Here is a 22,871-nt window from a genome sequence, read left to right as displayed (position 1 = left end):
GTTCCCTCAATTGGTTGCTTTTAGAACCCGCATCTTCCTCGTCACAGAGAAACCCTCTGTGTCTGTGTGTGTGCATGTGTGTGTATGAGTGTGTGTGCACGTGTGAGAGTGTGTGAGACTGCGGACTGCGAGTTAGACTTTATTCATTCATTCTAGCAGACTGCCTGTCTGTTCATGAGCTCATTGGGGTCAGGTTTATTCATGCAGAGATGCTTGTGAAGGTCTGGTCTACACTGACCCTGAGTAAAATATACAGTAGCCTACAGTATTTAGCAATCTGTGGGTCCCCTGCCCTAAAACATATGAAACAACAGTCCATTCATAGGTCACAAATATATTTGTGTACAATTATAAAAATATATTTACTGTGCTGTGACCTGTTAGTTAGGGAAACTACTTCGTATATCATCATTACTGACTGTTTTAGAACTGTATGTCTTTAACTGTTTTGATCAGTACTATTAGAACTGTATGTCTTTAACTGTTTTGATCAGTACTATTAGAACTGTATGTCTTTAACTGTTTTGATCAGTACTATTAGAACTGTATGGCTTTAACGGTTTTGATCAGTACTATTAGAACTGTATGTCTTTAACGGTTTTGATCAGTACTGTTAGAACTGTATGTCTTTAACTGTTTTGATCAGTACTATTAGAACTGCATGTCTTTAACTGTTTTGATCAGTATTGAAATCCTGACTAGAACCCAAAAAATGGATCATATTACTCCTGTGCTTGCCTCCCTACACTGGCTTCCTGTTAAGGCAAGGGCTGATTTCAAGATTTTACTGCTAACCTACAAAGCATTACATGGGCTTGCTCCTACCTATCTTTCTGATTTGGTCCTGCCGTACATACCTACACGTACGCTTCGCTCACAAGACGCAGTTTTAGAACTGTATGTCTTTAACTGTTTTGATCAGTACTGTTAGAACGTCTTTAACGGTTTTGATGTCTTGAAACTGTTTTGATTTCTGCCTGTGATTATTATTATTTGACCATGCTGGTCATTTATGAACATTTGAACATCTTGGCTATGTTCTGTTATAATCTCCAACCGGCACAGCCAGAAGAGCCTGGTTTCTCCAACCGGCCACCCCCCATAGCTTGGTTCCTCTCTAGGTTTCTTCCTAGGTTTTGGACTTTCTAGGGAGTTTTTCCTAGCCACCGTGCTTCTACACCTGCATTGCTTTCTGTTTGGGGTTTTAGGCTGGGTTTCTGTACAGCACTTTGAGATATCAGCTGATGTACGAAGGGCTATATAAATACATTTGATTTGATTTGATTTGATCAGTACTGTTAGAACTGCATGTCTTTAACGGTTTTGATCAGTACTGTTAGAACTGCATGTCTTTAACTGTTTTGATCAGTACTATTAGAACTGCATGTCTTTAACTGTTTTGATCAGTACTATTAGAACTGTATGTCTTTAACTGTTTTGATCAGTACTATTAGAACAGTGTACATCTTTCCCTCACCAGGATGACTCTATAACTTTCCCTCTGTAGGACTTTTCTGAGCATACGTTTCTCTAACCAGATCTACTCTATGCATATCTTTCCCTAACTAGAACTATACTTTATAAAGTGGTTCCTGAAAGGAACATGTTGGCTATAGAGCGTCTATTCATCCTTAGAGACATATAAAGTATACCCAAACAGACACTGGCTGACCCAACTACACACACACACAACCACACACACAATCCCCTCCCCAAACACACCCACACACAGTCAGTGAAGACTGCAGCATTGTGCGACACAGAGTAGGTGTGAGGTCAGACAGTACTAAGTGCTCCCTCTCTGGATTTGGCTCACAGGAAAAGACCAATGATTTGGAGGACTGGAGCTCTGAGACAAGCTCTTGTGTCCTCTAGTCAGCTGGGAAAAGGAGGGAGGGCAGACGAGGAGGGAGAGAAGGGAGGGAGGCTAGGAGGGAGGGCGGTAGTTACAAATGCCCAATCTAACTCACTAAACCTCTGACCATGCTTTTAGAGAAATGTCAGATATGCTCTGTGGAGGAGAGAAGTATTAAACAGAGGTAAACAGCAGCTTAAGGTAAAACTCCTTAGGCACAGATCTAGGATCAACTCTGATATCTAACAAAAACTGACCTCAGATCAGTGTCTAGAAGCAATGTCTTCCTACTTTGAGATCTCATCTGTCTCAGCATCTTTCTCTGGATTACTGGACAACTATAACTAACCCTGGGTTTGCCGGTGTTAACCCTTAGACAACTATTACTAACCTTGGGTTCGTTGGTGTTAACCCCTGGACAACTCTAACTAACCCTGGGTTCGCTGGTGTTAACCCCTGGACAGCATGGCTGCTGTGGGAAAGAGATGATGATTGACTATGGTGAGTTTTTACCTCTCACGTTGTATACAAGGGTTGAATTGGAATATATTGATACTGTTCCCAAAATGTGTCTTTTTCCATAATGATTTTTATGAAATTCTTTCTATGAAATTCTTTGTTATTTACCGTACTAAGGTGGTGTAAATGTTTTCCCATTACCCAAAAGACAGATGTTGTCTGTTTTACAAAGAATATTAACAGAGAATACTGTCCATATCATATCGTAATTCACACAGCAATATCATATTGGTAATGTGTGATTCTTTAAGTTATGACTTAAGTCTATGTAATGAAGATACACAGGAAGAGCCTTGAATCTATTCCTAAGGAAGAGTTTGAATCTATTCCTCAGCAAGAGTTTGGAATCTATTCCTCAGGAAGAGTTTGAATCTATTACTCAGGAAGAGTTTGGAATATATTACTCAGGAAGAGTTTGGAATCTATTCCTAAGGAAGAGTTTGAATCTATTACACAGGAAGAGCCTTGAATCTATTCCTCAGGAAGAGTTTGAATCTATTCCTAAGGAAGAGTTTGAATCTATTCCTCAGGAAGAGTTTGGAATCTATTCCTCAGGAAGAGTTTGGAATCTATTCCTCAGGAAGAGTTTGGAATCTATTCCTCAGCAAGAGTTTGGAATCTATTCCTCAGGAAGAGTTTGAATCTATTCCTCAGCAAGAGTTTGGAATCTATTCCTCAGGAAGAGTTTGGAATCTATTCCTCAGGAAGAGTTTGGAATCTATTCCTCAGGAAGAGTTTGGAATCTATTCCTCAGGAAGAGTTTGGAATCTATTCCTCATGAAGAGTTTGAATCTATTACACAGGAAGAGCCTTGAATCTATTCCTCAGGAAGAGTTTGAATCTATTCCTCAGCAAGAGTTTGGAATCTATTCCTCAGGAAGAGTTTGAATCTATTCCTCAGCAAGAGTTTGGAATCTATTCCTCAGGAAGAGTTTGGAATCTATTCCTCAGGAAGAGTTTGGAATCTATTACTCAGGAAGAGTTTGGAATCTATTACTCAGGAAGAGTTTGGAATCTATTCCTCAGGAAGAGTTTGGAATCTATTACTCAGGAAGAGTTTGGAATCTTTTCCACGGGAATCTTTTCCTGGGATCCATAAAATACTTTGGTGCACTTGTTGGCCTTGAGAGATGGATGTGTGTATACAATCATGCACACGCACACACGCACACACCCAGAATCACGCACACACGCACACACACAGTCTTGTACCGCTAACCTTGTTGGGACACATAATTCAGTCCCATTCAAAATCCTATTTTCCCTAACGCCTAACCCTAAACCTAACCCTTACCCGTACTCTTAACCCAACCCCAACCCCAAAACTTAACCTTAACCCTAACCCTAAACCTAGCTCCTAACCCAGTTCGTCAGATTTATGTTTGTTTACTATTCTTGCGGACACAAACACAGACACACACACACACACACACACACACACACACACACACACACACACACACACACACACACACACACACACACACACACACACACACACACACACACACACACACACACACACACATACACACACACTGAGTAGACCAATTATGTAACACTGTGTGTACAGCAGCTCGAAGACATATTTAAAAACACAAATAGCCAAGTGAATACAGGGGTGGATGGGCAAGGTTTCCTCTTGGCTAACACACAGGGACACATTACATTTTTGGCCGAAGAATGCTAGCCCATGCTAGCCACAGACTGGACACTCTGGTTATACACTGCATACTTAGCATTCCACATAAACACACAACACAACTTAAATTGACAGTTATCCAGACTGCATTTAAAGGAAAACTCCACCCAAAACTATATTTTGGTATTTGTTTCATTAGTCCATTGTTGATATTGTCCCAAAATGTCAGCAATAACGTTTTCAAGATATATAACTTTCAAAATCTTATCTTGAAAACTGTATTGCTGACATGCAAAACACTTTGGGACTATATTAACAATGGACTAATGAAACAAATACCAAAATATAGTTTTTGGGTGGAATTGTCCTTTAAGTAAACATCCAGAAATGATGACATTAAAGGGCTATCTAGGATTCCTACAACATCACAGTTTTAATAGTTGATCTGAGCTCATGGCATGTACTGGTTATATTCTTCAACAATCAATGGCTATTTATCATTCATTTAAAAGTCAAAAAATGGATGTGACAATCCTAGATTGGCCCTTTAAATGTGGAGTTCATTCTAATCCAACCAAATCCAGCGACAGGATCGGAATACATTCATTATCCATGATTGAGTGACTTGACAGAAGACACTGTAAAGTTATGAAAATGAAACAATGTTATGTCCTTTAACCAAAGCTGCCCTCAGAAGGAAAAAAGACCTCATGTAAATACGGAACAACACACACTTTGTTTGCCTCCCTCGTCTGCAGAGGTCCCCCCCCCCACCCCCCTTCTCTCTGAATCAGGTCCTATTGCACTCAGTAATGACAGCTCACCGCTGCAGCTTATGGACAGAATATGTGTTTTCTGTGAGAGCACTGGCATTCACGCATGCACGACTAGTGAGCGCACACACACACACACACACACACACACACACACACACACACACACACACACACACACACACACACAGCTTCATATACAGCCCTCTCTTTCTCGCGCTCTCTCTTCCCCATCCAAAGTTCTTAAAACAGTGTTACTGCTGTGTCCCATTACATCAATAGACTTTATTCGTGTCAGAGGAAATTCCGAGTCACTCTGTAGTGCTGCTGTTCCATTGCTGGAAGAAGTGAACGTTTCTCCCTTAAGTCCTTTAAACAAGTGACCTTATACCAGAGGATTATACAAAACAGACCTATAAATACACACAGTCACCAACTCTGTGCCTGGCAAGGGCCTAGAAATATAATGACTGGCATGGGTTCACTCAATATGGCCACCGGTCCACCCATCATGGTACATTGACTTTAATGAGAAAGGCTCTTCTAGTTATTCTATTTCTATGGGCCTAATAGCGCCAAGTACTGGAGTATAGAACCGACTGAAAACCTGGCCAGTACATGCTGAGTACCTAGATCCTATGATTAGATGTGTATATTGCTTTTTCCTAAATGCATTTCTGTCAATGTGCTTAACAATAACCTGGGCCTGACCCCTAAAAATATGGTAGCAGCAGCAGTACAGGGGCTGCTATGGACAACCTCCCTTAGACTAACTACCTTGAGAGGAAACCAAGATCTAAAGAAGGAGCCCATCCTCCTCTTGTTTGGCAGGTATACGTTAAGATAAAATTCTTACCAATTACGCTCATTATTATTATTATTTTTTTTGTGTGTGTTGACACTTCACATACTAGTTTGTTATTAAGGCACATGAAAGATCACAAGAAATAATTTCTGTAAAAAATGCATTTTGATGAAAACCCTTTTTTTTACTTTCAAATGACTGTCCTGTAAAGTAGTAACGTCAGGCACCTAGACCAGAGTCAATGTTGGCCCAGGCATGTCACTGCTGACACATCTACCCTGTAGACCTATTCTTTCACTTTGGTAAAGCCAATTGTCTGAAATCAAATAATGGAAAAGCCATTCATATCTACCTAGTGCACTAACTAATACCCTACCCTGAGTAGAAGTCAAGTCAACAGTCTAGAAGAGGAAAGTTGACCTTAAGCTTAAGCTGTGTCAGCATCAGTGTGTGTGTGTGTGTGTGTGTGTGTGTGTGTGTGTGTGTGTGTGTTAGTTTGTTGCGTGTGCGCGTGCGTGTACATGTGGGGTTTACTGTGCTCACAAACCAACATGGGGAGAGAGAGAGAGACAGAGAGACAGAGATAGAGAGGGGGGAAGAGAGAGACAGAGATAGAGAAGGGGGGAAGAGAGAGACAGAGATAGAGAAGGGGAGGTGAGACAGAGGAGGGAGAGAGACAGAGAGAGACAGAGACAGAGAAGGGGGGAAGAGAGAGAGAAGGGGGAGGAGAGAGAGAGAGAGAGACAGAGAGACAGAGATAGAGAAGGGGGGAAGAGAGAGACAGAGATAGAGAAGGGGGGAAGAGAGAGACAGAGAGACAGATATAGAGAAGGGGGGAAGAGAGAGACAGAGATAGAGAAGGGGGGAAGAGAGAGACAGAGATAGAGAAGGGGAGAGAGAGAGAAGGGGGAGGAGAGAGAGAGAGAGAGAGAGAGATAGAGAAGGGGAGGTGAGACAGAGGAGGGAGAGATAGAAAAGGGGAGGAGAGACAGAGGAGGGAGAGAGACAGAGAGACAGAGACAGAGAAGGGGAGGGGGAGAGAGAGAGAAGGGGGAGGAGAGAGAGAGAGAAAGGGAGGAGAGACAGAGGAGGGAGAAGAGAGAGAGAGAGTGTGAGAGATAAAGAAAGGGAGGAGAGACAGAGAAGAGAGAGAGAAAGATACGTGGGGATGAGAGGTAGAGGGGTCTCGGGCAGCAGTGAACCGTAAACAGAGAAAGATAGAGAGGGAGACCTTCAACAACAAACCTTCAACATGATGCAGATCTGTGTCTCCAGTCTATCTACTGTATCTGATCTGAGGGATTATTAGCCAGCCTGAAGCATTTACAGCAAACACACTAAATGGGACTGTGTGCACGCAAGTGTGTGTGTGTGTGTGTGTGCTGCTTGCCTCATTATTACAATAATGACAAACATCCTTCTATTATCAGAGCTCCCAATTCTCTTTAAAAAAACAACAACTTGTGTGGCACATGGGGTTTCCACTTAACCTCCCGTCTGTTATTGGAAGACCTTTCTGTTACATCACAACATAGTGTTGTATCAACCACCATACAGAGAGGTGTTTGTCAGCATGTGGAGTCACAGCTCCTGTGGAAGTCAGCTCTTGTGGACCTTGGTCAGGGATCACAGAGAGCAGGGAAGCAACCTAAGACATGTGGCTGGGATAAGGTTGTGTGTGTGTGTGTGTGTGTGTGTGTGTGTGTGTGTGTGTGTGTGTGTGTGTGTGTGTGTGTGTGTGTGTGTGTGTGTAGAGGGGGAAACGAAGACCCAGACTCAGCATGAGAGAGACCTGTCAGTCAGTCAGGATTTCTTATAACATGTTATGTCATTGATATGACAGTCTTATGTAACCCTTATGACACAGGGCTCATAAAGTCTTACCTTTCCATCTGTTTGTTAATACATTTTTTTACTTGTCATATTTTATTTCTATTCTTGGGCATTATTTACAGGCATTATTGACAGGCATTATTGACAGGCATTATTGACAGACATTATTTACAGGCATTATTGACAGGCATTATTGACAGACATTATTTACAGGCATTATTTACAGGCATTATTGACAGACATTATTTACAGGCATTATTGACAGACATTATTTACAGGCATTATTTACAGGCATTATTGACAGACATTATTTACAGGCATTATTGACAGGCATTATTTACAGGCATTATTTACAGGCATTATTGACCAGCATTGTTAACAGGCATTATTTACAGAGAATTGCTCTCTCTCCAGATGACTCCATGGAATGATTTTACATTCCAAGCTGTCTGGTTTCTTTCATTATTGCAGTTGGTCCATGAATGAAGTTTTTTGTAAATGATCTAGTTTACTGGGCTGGGAACATTGAGTACCCAATGTTATTTTGAGGTGGCACTGATAGCCGTTTACTGGGCTGGGAACATTGAGTACCCAATGTTATTTTGAGGTGGCACTGATAGCCGTTTACTGGGCTGGGAACATTGAGTACCCAATGTTATTTTGAGGTGGCACTGATAGCCGTTTACTGGGCTGGGAACATCAAGTACCCAATGTTATTTTGAGGCGGCACTGATAGCCGTTTACTGGGCTGGGAACATTGAGTACCCAATGTTATTTTGAGGTGGCACTGATAGCCGTTTACTGGGCTGGGAACATTGAGTACCCAATGTTATTTTGAGGTGGCACTGATAGCCGTTTACTGGGCTGGGAACATCGAGTACCCAATGTTATTTTGAGGTGGCACTGATAGCCATTTTTATTGGTTGTGTGACACCATCAGAACAACAACCAACCAATCATGCGTACTTTCATGTCTCCCGACGAATGAGGGGATTCTACTTATGCCCTGGGCCTGCCCTGGGGTGAACCGGATTAGCGTTGATTACATTCGTTCTGGAACCAGGATCACTCCTGGACATGAGCCAGGTGCCCCGTTTTGGCCGACCACAAAGTTGTCTCGAAACAAAAGTGGCGAAGGTTAAGCAGGTGGAGTGATGAGTAGAGGTTTTACATGCAGACAGACGGGTTTGCTTTTGATAAAAATGATTTATCTGCTTCCCAATGAAAACTAGTTACAAAAAATCTAACATAGATTTGATGGAAAAAAGATGTTTCTGAACGATGCATCATGCTGCCTTGTTGACAACATGACCGACTGTTGGATTTAAGAAGGGAGCTCCTTCCTCACTGCTTTTCCCCATTCACGTCACAGGCCATAGCCCGGCGGACTTAATCGAACTCCCTCAAAGAATGCTGAATAATGTTGATTGATTTTTGAAGAGGCAATGCTTTCAAAAGTCACACATGCTCAACAACCTTTCTCACCCCCCTCAAACATATAAAACTACAATCATTTGTCATGGGATGCCCTTCTCTGGCTGTAAACCGGTGGTAGAGACGTGAGATTACAGTTTATGTCAGGACTTCACATGACAGTCAACAGCAAACAACACAATGAAGAGAAAGGGTCTGTTTATGACAGTCAACAGCAAACAACACAATGAAGAGAAAGGGTCTGTTTATGACAGTCAACAGCAAACAACACAATGAAGAGAAAGGGTCTGTTTATGACAGTCAACAGCAAACAACACAATGAAGAGAAAGGGTCTGTTTATGACAGTCAACAGCAAACAACACAATGAAGAGAAAGGGTCTGTTTATGACAGTCAACAGCAAACAACACAATGAAGAGAAAGGGTCTGTTTATGACAGTCAACAGCAAACAACACAATTCAGAGAAATGGTCTGTTTATGACAGTCAAAAGCAAACAACATAATATAGAGAAAGTGTCTGTACATGACAGTCAACAGCAGAGAAATAGTCTGTACATAACAGTCAACAGCAAACAAAACAATACAGAGAAAGGGTCTGTTTATGGCAGTCAACAGCAAACAACACAATACAGAGCAAAGCATGACAGTGGGGTTGTATTACTGTTGGCAAAGTAAATAAGTAAGTAAGCAGCCCATAGGGCAGGAGCATAGATATCCCTTAATCTAAAATATATGATTATAAATACAGTTGACACAGGTTTTATAGACATTTTCTGTATAAATAGCCTCTAAAATATATAAAAACAGACCACAACTGTCTCAGAGGGGTTGGGTTAAATGAGGAAGTCAGATTTCAGTTGAATACATTCTGACTAGGTATCCACCTTTCCCTTTCAATGTTTGTTTTCTTGGAAAGCTATTGTAATAAACTTTGTTATAATATGATACAGTGTCAGTACTTGTTGCATTTACAACTTGTCTCAGTACTACCATCAACTGATTTCAACCAGGGTGTGGCTGAGGACTGACAGCATTTACAACTTGTCTCAGTACTACCATCAACTGATTTCAGCCAGGGTGTGGCTGAGGACTGACAGCATTTACAACTTGTCTCAGTACTATCATCAACTGATTTCAGCCAGGGTGTGGCTGAGGACTGACAGTATTTACAACTTGTCTCAGTACTACCATCAACTGATTTCAGCCAGGGTGTGGCTGAGGACTGACAGCATTTACAACTTGTCTCAGTACTACCATCAACTGATTTCAGCCAGGGTGTGGCTGAGGACCGACAGCATTTACAACTTGTCTCAGTACTATCATCAACTGATTTCAGCCAGGGTGTGGCTGAGGACCTACAGCATTTACAACTTGTCTCAGTACTACCATCAACTGATTTCAGCCAGGGTATGGCTGAGGACTGACAGCATTTGCAACTTGTCTCAGTACTATCATCAACTGATTTCAGCCAGGGTATGGCTGAGGACTGACAGCATTTACAACTTGTCTCAGTACTACCATCAACTGATTTCAGCCAGGGTGTGGCTGAGGACTGACAGCATTTACAACTTGTCTCAGTACTACCATCAACTGATTTCAGCCAGGGTGTGGCTGAGGACTGACAGCATTTGCAACTTGTCTCAGTACTATCATCAACTGATTTCAGCCAGGGTATGGCTGAGGACTGACAGCATTTACAACTTGTCTCAGTACTACCATCAACTGATTTCAGCCAGGGTATGGCTGAGGACTGACAGCATTTACAACTTGTCTCAGTACTACCATCAACTGATTTCAGCCAGGGTATGGCTGAGGACTGACAGCATTTACAACTTGTCTCAGTACTACCATCAACTGATTTCAGCCAGGGTATGGCTGAGGACTGACAGCATTTACAACTTGTCTCAGTACTACCATCAACTGATTTCAGCCAGGGTATGGCTGAGGACTGACAGCATTTACAACTTGTCTCAGTACTACCATCAACTGATTTCAGCCAGGGTATGGCTGAGGACTGACAGCATTTACAACTTGTCTCAGTACTATCATCAACTGATTTCAGCCAGGGTATGGCTGAGGACTGACAGCATTGTCTGTATGGAATGTTGGCATATTGGTAGTTATGTTGAACAATTATTGGAATCATTCCACTTAAACTGACTGGCTAGCTAATAAACATACTGTGCAGAAAATCTTCAAATATTTGTTTTACACAATGTCATATCTCAGTACACAATGTATGTAGCCTGCTGTATGTAGCCTGCTGTATGTAACCTGCTGTATGTAGCCTTCTGTATGTAGCCTTCTGTATGTTGCCTGCTGTATGTAGCCTGCTGTATGTAGCCTGCTGTATGTAGCCTGCTGTATGTAGCCTTCTGTATGTTGCCTGCTGTATGTAGCCTGCTGTATGTAGCCTGCTGTATGTAACCTGCTGTATGTACTGTAGCCTGCTGTATGTAGCCTTCTGTATGTTGCCTGCTGTATGTAGCCTGCTGTATGTAGCCTGCTGTATGTAGCCTTCTGTATGTAGCCTTCTGTATGTTGCCTGCTGTATGTAGCCTGCTGTATGTAGCCTTCTGTATGTAGCCTGCTGTATGTAGCCTGCTGTATGTAGCCTTCTGTATGTTGCCTGCTGTATGTAGCCTGCTGTATGTAGCCTGCTGTATGTAACCTGCTGTATGTACTGTAGCCTGCTGTATGTAGCCTTCTGTATGTTGCCTGCTGTATGTAGCCTGCTGTATGTAGCCTGCTGTATGTAGCCTTCTGTATGTTGCCTGCTGAATGTAGCCTGCTGTATGAGGCCTTTTGTATGTTGCCTGCTGTATGTAGCCTGCTGTATGTAGCCCGCTGTATGTAGACTGCTGTATACTTAGATAAGTGTTTCTGACTTGAGTGAAACAAAGATCCACTTAAAGCAACATCTATAATGCATATGCAGGGTCATCATATAGCTCTGTTATAGTGAGAGAGAAGCAGTTAGTCAGGAGACCTTCACTTCTACTATTAGTGTGACAGACACACCAACTTCCAACTCTTACTACTACTACTGGACTATACTTCTAAAACTAATAATACTCTCTACTATTATACTATGGGACTATACTTCTAATACAATACTAATAATACTATCCACTATTATTACTACTGGACTATAATTCTAACACTAAAAGTACTCTCTACTATTATACTATGGGACTATACTTCTAATTCTAATAATACTCTCCACTGGTATTACTACCGGACTATAATTCTATAAAAACATAAAACAGCCCTATTTGGTAAAAGACCAAGTCCATATTATGGCAAGAACAGCTCTAATAAACAAAGAGAAACGACGGGTCATCATTACGACGGTTCATTAGAAAATAGAAACAATTAAGAAAAACCCTTGATGAGTAGCTGTGTCCAAACTTTTGACTGATACTGTACATGTAACTACACTCTTAGAAAGAGGTGCTATCTAGAACCTTAAAGGGTTCTTCGACTGTCCCCAGAGGACAACCCTTTGAAGAACTATTTTTGGTTCCAGAGGGTTCTACATGAAACCCAAAAGGGTTCTACCTGGAACAAAAAAGGGTACTCCTATGGGGACAGCCGAAGAACCCTTTTGGGACAATTTTTTTCTAAGAGTGTAGGAATAAGGTGACTAGACAACAGGGTAGATAATAAACAGTAGCAGCTGCATCAGTTGAAATGTGTATTGGTTTGTTTACTTTATTATGTAGGGGTTTTCCCATTCTAAGGTATGCACTCCAAATGGCACCCTATTCCCTATTTAGTACACTGCTTGTCACCAGGGCTCATAAAGCTAATTGGGAGGCACTTTGTGAGCCCAGATCAATCTCAGTGCAGATCTCCGTTAGTGTAGTTACTGTAAGTTCATGGTATCCGTGACCTCAAATCCCGTGGGAAGGAGCTTTGGTGTGTGTGTCCATGTGTGCATGTGTGTGCACGTGTGTATATTAATGCGTGTCTGTGTTTGCACGTGCATGTGTGTGCAGTGTGAGGAGTCATATTCAGGAGGCTCTAGCTGCAACATGCTGCTGTTTTCAGGGAAGAAAAGATCTCTTATCTCTAACACCACTATTGCTTCAGAAGATTCTCAGAACACTTATGACACACACAAGCACACAGACGCACGGACACACACACACACAGATGCACGCAGACACACACATACACACGTACACATACACACACACAGACAGGCTTCCTAATTGAATTTTCGAATTTCCCTGCAGAGTGTCCCTCTCCATTAGCCTGTGTGCCGGCTGGGAGGAGTGTGTGTGAGAGTGTGTTAGCACCACACACACACACACACGCAGCACACACACACACTCTAACGGCCATGCCCCAGAGATACTCCTACCAGAAGAGGAAAGCCAGCACGGCAGCAGCTCGGAGGATGGAGAGGCGAGGCAGGGACTCTGGGAAGACCAACAACACCAACACTAGCCACAGCCACCGCTCCAAGAAGCTAGCCATGCTCTCCAGGTATGGAATGTGTTTGTAGCACACAGCTCGTCAGGCTGGTTGATTTGGTTAAAGCCAACGTGTAGCGGAATTACAGGACAGCCTCGCTGGGTGCCTAATGCCTTTTTGGTTGGAATACTAGGTACAGTAGCAACGGTTTACCTTCTCCTTTCCCCTTTACTTCTTCTTCTTCTTCTTCCCTCCAGGTCCCTGATCCTCTGTCACTCCACAGCCAGTGATGACTGCCCCAGCCCCGAAGAGAGACCGCCAGGGGAGGCCTGGAAGGGAGACGGGGGCTTGGGGAGAGATGGGAAGGGGAACAGGGAGGTGGAGAGGTCCCAGAAGAAGATCCAGGAAGGACCACAGGAGAGTGGAGGAACTATGCAGGCATCTACACAGCCACCCGTAGGGGCCACCAACACACTCAGGGCTACAGGAGAACACAAGAGGAATATGAGGAGGTCCTTCAGTATCAAGGTATGAATGGGGGTAATTTGCTTATCACATTATGGCGTTTTGTTTGGACATTTCAATTATATATTACATCATAATGTGGCGCTAAGCCAACAGGGTTGCTGTTTGCAAAGTGGCATTAACAATGTATGTCTCCTGGTCCTGAATTATGACTGTTATGCACTAAGTGCTATCTTTGCATTGGCTATTTTTATCAATGCATTTGTAGAAATAATGTGAAAATATTTTTTATGCACATAATAATTGTTAATGCACATCAAACACAGTATTACTTAACTAGGATAACTATGATAAGAAGTCTTAATGAATCTGGAAAAACAATACATGTATGTCAGTCCCCCAGGCAGTGTAGTGGTCAGACATGTAGATCATTTCTCATCTGACAGCTAGGCATCAAGATGGATTAGCATACCGTGTTCATACCGTACATGTTGAGAGTTCAGGCTGTCACTGCTACTCCAAGAGGAAACAAGCTAAACACTCCGGCCTTCAAAAGCATATGACTTCCTTCTTGTTATGTGTGGTGGGTAGAGAGTGTTAGTTGCTCAAAAGGGGTCTGATACTCACTTGAAACACGGACATTCTCAAAAATCATGCATTGAAGGCAATGGGAGATTTGTGAGGGGGAAATGAATAATGCATGTTGATCTCAAGTTAGGTTTCGTCTCAATATGAAAAGCATTTAGGAGAAAAAATATACAACACAGTATTGTATCTGAAGATTGAGTCCAGAGTATGAAGAACTCTGGTCCTGCCCATAATGTAGTCTGGAATGTGTTCCTCTAGTCATCTCTGTCTGGACTGTGTTTCTTGTGCAAATGCATAACAACAATCACATGGCCTGTGTGTCATAGGGCTGAGTGCTGCTGTTGGGCCTGTTTAACTCACACACAAAGACAGTGGTTGTTGTGAACCAGGGGAGGGAGAGAGGCATTAGGCCATAGTGGAAGTAGAGACATGCTAACTTGCTAACACAAGGCTATGAGGACATTGCACTGATGTCATAGAGCCTCGGGACAATGTGGCCATGTTCAAATAATGAATAAATGCACCCTTCGTTCCTTCATCCCTCCCCTATTTGAGGTTATGACTGGTCTGTTAGTCTTCCTCATGTGTCATGTGTGTTATAAGATAAAAGCCTCACGTCTGTCAGTAGCTGTGAACTCACCTGGCTGATTCTATTCAGGCCAATCTTCAGCCAGATTGATGTCAGGAAGTAGTGTTCTGTAGCAGACTGATTCTGTTCAGGCCAACCTTCAGCCAGATTGATGTCAGGAAGTAGTGTTCTGTAGCAGACTGATTCTATTCAGGCCAACCTTCAGCCAGATTGATGTCAGGAAGTAGTGTTCTGTAGCAGACTGATTCTGTTCAGGCCAACCTTCAGCCAGATTGATGTCAGGAAGTAGTGTTCTGTAGCAGACTGATTCTGTTCAGGCCAACCTTCAGCCAGATTGATGTCAGGAAGTAGTGTTCTGTAGCAGACTGATTCTGTTCAGGCCAACCTTCAGCCAGATTGATGTCAGGAAGTAGTGTTCTGTAGCAGACTGATTCTGTTCAGGCCAACCTTCAGCCAGATTGATGTCAGGAAGTAGTGTTCTGTAGCAGACTGATTCTGTTCAGGCCAACCTTCAGCCAGATTGATGTCAGGAAGTAGTGTTCTGTAGCAGACTGATTCTATTCAGGCCGACCTTCAGCCAGATTGATGTCAGGAAGTCCTGTTCTGTAGCAGACTGATTCTGTTCAGGCCAAACTTCAGCCAGATTGATGTCAGGAAGTAGTGTTCTGTAGCAGACTGATTCTATTCAGGCCAACCTTCAGCCAGATTGATGTCAGGAAGTACTGTTCTGTAGCAGACTGATTCTGTTCAGGCCAACCTTCAGCCAGATTGATGTCAGGAAGTACTGTTCTGTAGCAGACTGATTCTATTCAGGCCAACCTTCAGCCAGATTGATGTCAGGAAGTACTGTTCTGTAGCAGACTGATTCTGTTCAGGCCAACCTTCAGCCAGATTGATGTCAGGAAGTAGTGTTCTGTAGCAGACTGATTCTGTTCAGGCCAACCTTCAGCCAGATTGATGTCAGGAAGTAGTGTTCCATAGCAGACTGATTCTGTTCAGGCCAACCTTCAGCCAGATTGATGTCAGGAAGTAGTGTTCTGTAGCAGACTGATTCTGTTCAGGCCAACCTTCAGCCAGATTGATGTCAGGAAGTAGTGTTCTGTAGCAGACTGATTCTGTTCAGGCCAACCTTCAGCCAGATTGATGTCAGGAAGTAGTGTTCTGTAGCAGACTGATTCTGTTCAGGCCAAACTTCAGCCAGATTGATGTCAGGAAGTAGTGTTCTGTAGCAGACTGATTCTGTTCAGGCCGACCTTCAGCCAGATTGATGTCAGGAAGTCCTGTTCTGTAGCAGACTGATTCTGTTCAGGCCAACCTTCAGCCAGATTGATGTCAGGAAGTAGTGTTCTGTAGCAGACTGATTCTGTTCAGGCCAACCTTCAGTCAGATTGATGTCAATAACTACTGTTATGTAGCAGACTGATTCTATTCAGGCCAAACTTCAGCCAGATTGATGTCAGGAAATAGTGTTCCATAGCAGACTGATTCTGTTCAGGCCAACCTTCAGTCAGATTGATGTCAGGAAATAGTGTTCCATAGCAGACTGATTATGTTCAGGCCAACCTTCAGTCAGATTGATGTCAGGAAGTAGTGTTCTGTAGCAGACTGATTCTGTTCAGGCCAACCTTCAGTCACATTGATGTCAGGAAATAGTGTTCCATAGCAGACTGATTCTATTCAGGCCAACCTTCAGTCAGATTGATGTCAGGAAGTACTTTTCCATAGCAGACTGATTCTATTCAGGCCAACCTTCAGTCAGATCGATGTCAGGAAGTCCTGTTCCATAGCAGACTGATTCTGTTCAGGCCGACCTTCAGCCAGATTGATGTCAGGAAGTCCTGTTCCATAGCAGACTGATTCTATTCAGGCCGACCTTCAGCCAGATTGATGTCAGGAAGTCCTGTTCCATAGCAGACTGATTCTGTTCAGGCCAACCTTCAGCCAGATTGATGTCAGGAAGTAGTGTTCTGTAGCAGACTGATTCTGTTCAGGCCAACCTTCAGCCAGATTGATGTCAGGAAGTACTGTTCCATAGCAGACTGATTCTGTTCAGGCCAACCTTCAGTCAGATTGATGTCAGGAAGTAGTGTTCTGTAGCAGACTGATTCTATTCAGGCCGACCTTCAGCCAGATTGATGTCAGGAAGTCCTGTTCCATAGCAGACTGATTCTGTTCAGGCCAACCTTCAGTCAGATTGATGTCAGGAAGTACTGTTCTGTAGCAGACTGATTCTGTTCAGGCCAACCTTCAGTCAGATTGATGTCTGGAAGTACTGTTCAGTAGCAGAACATAAATCAGACTTCATGAATGAATGAACGCTACTTACTTCATCATTAGTGTAACATGAGGACTATGTCACAAGACAATGTGATCCTATGTACATTCAGAGAGAACCCCAAGGTTACTCTAAAGTTCATGAATGAACTCTACTCATCAAGGTGGATTCGGTGGATTCCATGTTAGGTGGATTCCATTTCAACTCATTAATAATTCATTTGTTGATACTGAAGTGGAAGGCTGTCATATAAAAACTGTCCTACAAAAATATGGTTGATTATTGAACATTGAAGGAGATATAAAGAGGGGGTTCCTTGTGCTGCAGGTTACTGTTTCACCCACCAGACCAGACTCAGCCACTGCACCCCACAGTCAGACTACAGCATTTTACCTCAAACAATGTGAAGCCATAGTGGGTGTGGGGCAATACCTTTACTATGGTTCCAAACATGGCTCCTGCATTTCATAAGGACAATGTCTTGTTAGATTTAAGTTAATCATATGGTTCTCTTTAAAAAGGAGCCTAAACACACTAGTGGTTGTCTCATAAAGTTAACTTACACACACTGTGGTACAGTTCATAGACCTATAAACGCTCTACTACTCTGCTATTTGTTCTGAAGCTGTCAACCCGTTAACTCAAGGTCTTGATTTGGTCATAAAGCTGGCTTTTATAACACTGCATAGAGGTGCCCTTGTGTTGGCTCTGCTGGACTGGACTGTGTTGGTGTAAGAAAAGGCCAGGGGTGCCATATGTATCTAACGTCTCAGAGTAGGAGAGCTGATTTAGGATCAGCTTTGCCTTTTAGATCACGATGAATAAGATAATACAGATAGGGGTGACCTGATCCTAGATCAGCACTCCTACTCTTAGCTGCTCGATACATACGCAGTATATGTACAGTGGCCCTAAAGTTATACGGTGGCCCTAATGGTCAAATTAGCTTTGTTCCAGGCAATGTGTTGCCTTAACCCCTCTGAAGATCCATCCCCAACTTCCCTGATTTTACTCTCTGAACAAACATATTTTATGCTATCGTGATATGTTGAAACCATCCATATGAACCATTCAAATCAGCATAATGCAGCTTCATCAACTGAGTGCTAGCCTTTTCACATACTTGTATCGCTCCTTGACTTATAACACCCTTGTCTAATGAATGGCGCCGGAGAAGTAGGCTGACGTTTTACGTGTTCCTATCCAATTGTGTTTTTTTGTTTGTTTCTTTATGTTGTTTGTAACTTATTTTGTAACTTAATTTGTACATAATGTTGCTGCTATCGTCTCTTATGACCAAAAATAACTTCTGGACATCAGAACGGTGATTACTCACAACGACCTGGCAGAATCCAATTTTTCGTTTAACGAGTCTGACAAGCCCAATGCGAATGATATACAGCTTTCCCGGGAACAGGCCCAGATCCGCGTCATTTGCGCCAGAGGGCGGGCTGCCTTCTGAGAATTTGTAGGCGATCGGAAAAACCCCACTGCCATCCATTCTGCTAGCAGTTTTTTGCTAGTTTTGCTCATCTGAGGTAGAGTATCTCATGATAAGCTGTAGACCACACCATCTTCCTAGAGAGTTTTTATCTGGGTTTTTCGTAGCTGTCTACATACCACCACAGACTGAGGCTGACACTATGACCGCACTCAATTAGTTGTATTCCGTCATAAGCAAACAGGAAAACGCTCAACCCAGAGGCGGTGCTCATAGTGGCCGGGAACTTTAATACAGGGAAACTTAAATTGGTCTTACCAAATTCCTATCAGCATGTTAAATGTGCAATCAGAGGGGAAACAACTCTGGACCACCTTTACTCCACACACAGAGACACATAGACAACTCTCCCTCACCCTCCATTTGGCAAATCTGACCATAATTATATCCTCCTGATTACAGGCAAAAATTTAAGCAGGAAGCACCATTGATTCGATCAATAAAAAGTGGTCAGATGAAGCAGATGCTAAACTACAGGACTGTTTTGCCAGCACAGACTGGAATATGTTCCGGGATTGCTCCGATGGCATTGAGCAGTACACCATATCAGTCATTGGCTTCATCAATAAGTGCATCGATGACGTCGTCCCCACAGTCACCATACGTACATACCCCAACCAGAAGCCATGGATGACAGGCAACATCAGCAGTGAGCTAAAGGCTAGAGCTGCCGCTTTCAAGGAGCTAGACCCGGAAGCTTATAAGAAATCCTGCTATGCCCTCCGACGAACTGTTAAACAGGCAAAAGCATCAATTCAGGATTAATATCGAATTGTACTACACCGGCTCTGATGCTCATCGGATGTGGCAGGACTTGCAAACCATACAGACTACAAATGAAAAGCACAGCCGAGAGCTGCCCAGTGACACGAGCCTATCAGACGAGCTAAACGTCTTCTATGCTCGCTTCGAGGCAAATAACACTGAAACATGCATGAGAGCACCAGCTGTTCCAGAAGACTGTGTGCTCATGCTCTCCACAGCCGATGTGAGTAAGACCTTTAAACAGGTCAACATTTAGAAGGCCGCAGGGCCACACGGATTACCAGGACATGTACTGCGAGCATGCGCTGACCACCTGGCAAGTGTCTTCACTGACATTTTCAACCTCTCCCTGTCCGAGTCTGTAATACCAGCATGTTTTAAGCAGACCACCATAGTCCCTGTGCCCAAGAACACTAAGGTAGCCTGCCTAAATGACTACCAGCCCGTAGCACTCACGTCTGTAGCCATGAAATGCTTTGAAAGGTTGGTCATGGCTCACATCAACACCATTATCCCAGAAGCCCTAGATCCACTCCAATTTGCATACCACCCCAACAGATCCACAGATGATGCAATGTCTATTGCACTCCACACTGCTCTTTCCCACCTGGACAAAAGGAGCACCTATGTGAGAATGCTATTAATTGACTACAGCTCAGCGTTCAACACCATAGTGCCCTCAAAGCTCAGCAATAAGCTAAGGACCCTGGGACTAAACACCTCCCTCTGCAACTGAATCCTGGACTTCCTGACGGGCCGCCCCCAGGTGGTAAGGGTAGGTAACAACACATCCGCCACAGTGATCCTCAACACGGGCCCCTCAGGGGTGTGTACTTAGTCCCCTCCTGTACTCCCTGTTCACTCATGACAGCATGACCAGGCACAACTCCAACACCATCATTTAGTTTGCCGATGACACAACAGTGGTAGGCCTGATCAACAACAAGGACGAGACAGCCTATAAGGAGGAGGTCAGAGACCTGGCTGTGTGGTGCCAGGACAACAACCTCTCCCTCAACGTGATCAAGACAAAGGAGATGATATTGGACTACAGGAAAAAGAGGGCCGAGCACGCCCCCATTCTCATTGATGGGGCTGTAGTGGAGCAGGTTTAGAGCTTCAAGTTCCTTGGTGTCCACATCACCAACAAACTAACATGGTCCAAGCACACCAAGACAGTCGTGAAAAGGGCACGACAAAACCTATTCCCCCTCAGGAGACTGAAAAGATTTGGCATGGGTCCTCAGATCCTCAAAAAGTTCTACATCTGCACCATCGAGAGTATCCTGGTTGCATCACTGCCTGGTATGGTAACTGTTCGGCCTCCGACCGCACGGCACTACAGAGGGTAGTGCATACGGCCAAGTACATCACTTGGGCCAAGCTTCCTGCCTCCAGGAACCTCTATACCAGGCGGTGTCAGAGGAAGGCCCTAGTTATAGACGGTTCTTTCTGCTACCGCACTGCAAGCAGTACCGGAATGCCAAGTCTAGGTCCAAGAGGTTTCTAAACAGCTTCTACCCCCAAGCCACAAGACTCCTGAACATCTAATCAAATGGCTACCCAGACTATTTGCATTGCCCCCACCCACCCTTTTACACACCTGCTACTCTCTGTTGTTATAATCTATGTATAGTCACTTTAATAACTCTACCTACATGTACCTCAATTATCTCGACTAACCGGTGCCCCTGCACATTGACTCTGTACCGGTACCCCCCTGTATATAGTCTCTACATTTACTCTGTACCGGTACCCCCCTGTATATAGCCTCCACATTGACTCTGTACCGGTACCCCCCTGTATATAGTCTCCACATTGACTCTGTACCGGTACCCCCCTGTATATAGTCTCCACATTGACTCTGTACCGGTACCCCCCTGTATATACCCTCCACATTGACTCTGTACCGGTACCCCCCTGTATATAGTCTCCACATTGACTCTGTACCGGTACCCCCCTGTATATAGCCTCCACATTGACTCTGTACCGGTACCCCCCTGTATATAGCCTCCACATTGACTCTGTACCGGTACCCCCCTGTATATAGCCTCCACATTGACTCTGTACCGGTACCCCCCTGTATATAGTCTCCACATTGACTCTGTACCGGTACCCCCCTGTATATAGTCTCCACATTGACTCTGTACCGGTACCCCCCTGTATATAGTCTCCACATTGACTCTGTACCGGTACCCTCCTGTATATAGTCTCCACATTGACTCTGTACCTGTACCCCCCTGTATATAGTCTCCACATTGACTCTGTACCGGTACCCCCCCTGTATATAGCCTCCACATTGACTGTGTACTGGTACCCCCCTGTATATAGCCTCCACATTGACTCTGTACCGGTACCCCCCTGTATATAGTCTCCACATTGACTCTGTACCGGTACCCCCCTGTATATAGCCTCCACATTGACTGTGTACTGGTACCCCCCTGTATATAGTCTCCACATTGACTCTGTACCGGTACCCCCCTGTATATAGTCTCCACATTGACTCTGTACCGGTACCCCCCTGTATATAGCCTCCACATTGACTCTGTACCGGTTCCCCCCTGTATATAGTCTCCACATTGACTCTGTACCAGTACCCCCCTGTATATAGCCTCCACATTGACTCTGTACCGGTACCCCCTGTATATGGCCTCCACATTGACTCTGTACCGGTACCCCCTGTATATAGCCTCCACATTGACTCTGTACCGGTACCCCCCTGTATATAGTCTCCACATTGACTCTGTACCGGTACCCCCCTGTATATAGCCTCCACATTGACTCTGTACCGGTACCCCCTGTATATAGCCTCCACATTGACTCTGTACCGGTACCCCCCTGTATATAGTCTCCACATTGACTGTGTACTGGTACCCCCCTGTATATAGTCTCCACATTGACTCTGTACCGGTACCCCCCTGTATATAGTCTCCACATTGACTCTGTACCGGTACCCCCCTGTATATAGCCTCCACATTGACTCTGTACCGGTTCCCCCCTGTATATAGTCTCCACATTGACTCTGTACCAGTACCCCCCTGTATATAGCCTCCACATTGACTCTGTACCGGTACCCCCTGTATATAGCCTCCACATTGACTCTGTACCGGTACCCCCTGTATATAGCCTCCACATTGACTCTGTACCGGTACCCCCCTGTATATAGTCTCCACATTGACTCTGTACCGGTACCCCCCTGTATATAGCCTCCACATTGACTCTGTACCGGTACCCCCTGTATATAGCCTCCACATTGACTCTGTACCGGTACCCCCCTGTATATAGCCTCCACATTGACTCTGTACCGGTACCCCCTGTATATAGCCTCCACATTGACTCTGTACCGGTACCCCCCTGTATATAGTCTCCACATTGACTCTGTACCGGTACCCCCTGTATATAGCC

The 22,871-nt window shown here is 44.0% G+C and overlaps 1 protein-coding gene across 4 annotated transcripts in view; it reads left to right on the top strand.

Annotated features, from left to right (window-relative positions):
• The first annotated feature begins 1,816 nt into the window (after nucleotides 1-1,816).
• The window catches only part of LOC139384485 (interleukin 16), a 54,583-nt gene continuing 33,528 nt past the window's right edge, over nucleotides 1,817-22,871 (top strand). For 2 of the 4 annotated variants that reach the window (XM_071129277.1, XM_071129276.1), the window contains exons 1-3: nucleotides 1,981-2,056; nucleotides 13,103-13,355; nucleotides 13,541-13,811. In XM_071129277.1, coding sequence (XP_070985378.1) covers nucleotides 13,210-13,355; nucleotides 13,541-13,811 — 417 coding nt within the window. In that variant the 5' untranslated portion in view covers nucleotides 1,981-2,056; nucleotides 13,103-13,209. Of the gene's footprint in view, nucleotides 2,357-13,102; nucleotides 13,356-13,540; nucleotides 13,812-22,871 lie in introns of all 4 variants that reach the window. The other 2 variants (XM_071129275.1, XM_071129274.1) reach the window with 2 other exon arrangements.

The sequence above is a fragment of the Oncorhynchus clarkii genome, chromosome 26 (genome assembly GCF_045791955.1).
Source record: "Oncorhynchus clarkii lewisi isolate Uvic-CL-2024 chromosome 26, UVic_Ocla_1.0, whole genome shotgun sequence".
Classification (NCBI taxonomy): Eukaryota; Metazoa; Chordata; class Actinopteri; order Salmoniformes; family Salmonidae; genus Oncorhynchus; species Oncorhynchus clarkii.
The sequence above is the reverse complement of the archived record's forward strand: the minus strand, read 5'-3'. Positions and strand labels throughout refer to the sequence as shown.